Raw genomic sequence first — 3124 nt, forward strand, 5'->3', positions numbered from 1 at the left:
TTTTAAATTAATTAAGGAAGTCTGGTTTTGTTTTGTTTGTTTTTTTTTTTGAGACTGAATCTTACTCTGTCACCTTGGGTAGAGTGTTGTGGTGTCATAGCTCACAGCAACCTCAAACTCTTGGGCTCAAAATACTCTCTTGCCTAAGTTTTTCTAGTAGCTGGGACTACAGGCATACACCATATGCCTGGCTAGTTTTTCTATTTTTAGTAGAGATGGGGGTCTCAGTCTTGTTCAAGCTGGGCTCAAACTCGTGAGCTCAGGTGATCCACCTGCCTTGGCCTCCCAGAGCTCTAGGATTACAGGTGTGAGCCACTGCACCCAGCCTTCATTTGATTTTTAAAAATATTGCATTAAAGTATTATTTATGTTGATTTGCTGAGTTTTCTGATGCCTGCTTAAATTTTGGACCTGTATATTTCCCAACTCCTTTCATTTATAATTCTTGTAATGGTATTAGAAGAATTATAATTAAAGTTCGATTTCTCCACTGGCTGGGTGCAGTGAATCAGGCCTGTAATCCTAGCACTCTGAGAGGCCAGAAGATGGCTTGAACTCAGGAGTCGGAGATTAGCCTGAGCAAGGGTGAGACTCACATCTCTATTGAAATAAGAAAACTGGCTGGGTACTGTGGTGAGCGCCTGTAGTCCCAGCTACCTGGGAGACTGGCAGGAGGATCACTCGAGCCCAAGAGTCTGAGGTTGCTGTGAGCTCAGCAGATGCCACTGCTCTGTAGCCTGGTCAACAGGTCTGTAACAGAATCAGGCTCTGTCTCAAAAAAAAAGAAAGAAGGAATGGTCTATTTCTTTTTCATTCACCTTTCCACAGAATGAGGGTTTCCCTTCTGTTCTCTAGGTAGACTTTACTACAACATTTATAGAGATTTGCAGCTTTTGCTCTGTTCTGCTCAGTACCTGAGTAAGACTGTGTAAAACCACTACCTTTGACGTGCCTTGGTTATTCTCTGAATACTTCCCCCATCAACCCTGCCCTAGCTCCATAGGAAGCAAAACCAGTTAATTCCCCCATTACCTGGCCTTGAGGAGCAGGGTAACACTGGGACATGCTCCCAGAACAGTTATGTTCTATAGGACCCCCAAATGCAGATTGTGAACCTTGGAAAGGAAGTCACAAATTCATTTTCACAGAGCAAGTCTCCCCTGCGCTCTCAGCCTTCCAAGTCCAGAGTCACTGTGACTCAGCAGAATCTGGGCCTAAAGGACTGCGGTCGTCCGCGTCCAGGCCTTTTCCCACCCCATCTCGTGCGAACGTCAGAAGGGAGTGAGCTACAGATCCTAGCAGATGGCCTTCTCCCCAAAGCCCACCCCACACGCCCGCCCCCGCGGGGACTTTTCTTAACTTCCACCCAGCGTCAGTGGGTGGAGTCTCTCCTGCAGTCTCCCCTTCTGCCAGGAACTGCAGCCTTGGTGTAGGGCCGCGCCCTTGCCGGCTGCCCGACTTTAGTGGGCTGGGCAAGGCAGGGTATAAAGGAGCGGGAGCTCTGCGAGCAGCACTTAGGACTCCTCTGTTTAAAGTCCGCATCGCTCAGCCCGGCACCTCGCCCAGGCCGCGATCGCCCCGACAACCACCAGCCCAACCAATCATCAACCTGACTGCGTCCGAGCCATGGCTGGTGAGTTCACCCCGGGGCAAGTCCCCTGCATCTTCAGAGCAAACCCTGGATTCTCCCGTGGAGGGTGCAGGGGCTTGGCCCTGAGTTTTTTTTCTGTGGCTCAAAATCTTAAAGGTGAAATGATTGGGGTCCTAGAAGAGCCTTGACCAAACTCTGGGATAGGGTCAGCTTCTGTTTCTACTTGGGAGTCTTGGAACCTCCCCCACCCCATCCTCACAAACTCAGATGGCCCTTTAGAAATTCCCTCCAAAACAGGGATCCAAAACTGACCGGCGGTGGGAGGCTGAATCTGGCCCACTGTCCATAAGTCTTTGGGCCTCATAATATTTGAAACATCTTGAAATAAGTTGCTAACATTTAAAATTAAAATACGGATTTCACTTAAAAATAGAGATTGCCAAAATTTTCTGGAGGAAAATTGGAAGATCTGGTGATTGATGGGCTGGAGCTGAGGAAGCTGCTGCCTTAGTTTGTAAATCTGTGAAAAAAAAAAAAAAAAAAGAGGGCAGCGCCTATGGCTTCGTGACTAGGGTGCTGGCTCCCCCATACTGAGGGTGGTGGGTTCGAACCTGGTCCCAGCCAAACTGCAACAAAAAAATAGCCAGGCATTGTGGCAGGCACCTGTAGTCCCAGCTACTGGAGAGGTTGAGGCAAGAGAATTGCCTAAGTCCAGGAGTTGGAGGTTGTGGTGAGCTGTGTGATGCCACGGCCCTCTACAGAGGGTGATAAAGTAAGACTGTGTCTCTACAAAAACAAAAAAAAATCTTTTACTGTGAAGGATATCTAGACATACTCCATCGTGAACCAAGCCAGGCATAGTGGTGCATGCCTATAGTCCCAGCTACTTGGGAGGTTGAGGCAGAAGAATTGCTTGAGCCCAAGTTTGAGGTTGCTGTGAGCTATGACACTACAGTACTCTATCCAGAGCAACAGAGTGAGACTGTCTCAAATAAATAAATAAATAATCATATGGTTTAAGACAGAGGACAGTATAATTTGAAAGGTTAGTAAAAACTCTTGGTTTCAGATTGGCCCAAGGTAGAAGGCAGAGGATAGCAGGAATGTTGGCATATAGATGAGGACAGAGCTCATGTATTAACACAGATGTGCTGACCTGTATTAGCTGTGGTCGTGTCCATTACATATACCCATCTAATGACATGCACGACAAGCAGAAATGTGTATTGAACTGGAGGTACTGAGAATCATTCCATTTGCCTTTCAAGACTCAGCTCAAGGGCGGTGCCTGTGGCTCAATGAGTAGGGTACTGGCCCCATATACCGAGGGTGGTGGGTTCGAACCCGCCCTGGCCAAACTGCAACAAAAAAATAGCCAGGTGTTGTGGTGGGCGCCTATAGTCCCAGCTACACGGGAGGCTGAGGCAAGAGAATCGCCTAAGCCCAGGAGTTGGAGGTTGCTGTGAGCTGTGTGATGCCACGGCACTCTACCGAGGGCAATAAGGTGAGATTCTGTCTCTTAAAAAAAAAAAA

At 47.9% G+C, this 3124-nt stretch overlaps 1 protein-coding gene across 1 annotated transcript in view; it reads left to right on the forward strand.

Moving 5' to 3' along the window:
* Positions 1 to 1418: 1418 nt before the first annotated feature.
* NQO1 (NAD(P)H quinone dehydrogenase 1) overlaps positions 1419 to 3124 on the forward strand; it is a 10713-nt gene continuing 9007 nt past the window's right edge. Inside the window, exon 1 of the mRNA XM_003791445.3 lies at positions 1419 to 1633. Coding sequence (XP_003791493.1) covers positions 1627 to 1633 — 7 coding nt within the window. The 5' untranslated portion in view covers positions 1419 to 1626. The remainder of the gene's footprint in view (positions 1634 to 3124) is intronic.

The sequence above is a fragment of the Otolemur garnettii genome, unplaced genomic scaffold (assembly GCF_000181295.1).
Source record: "Otolemur garnettii isolate 467f Iridium unplaced genomic scaffold, OtoGar3 scaffold00047, whole genome shotgun sequence".
Classification (NCBI taxonomy): Eukaryota; Metazoa; Chordata; class Mammalia; order Primates; family Galagidae; genus Otolemur; species Otolemur garnettii.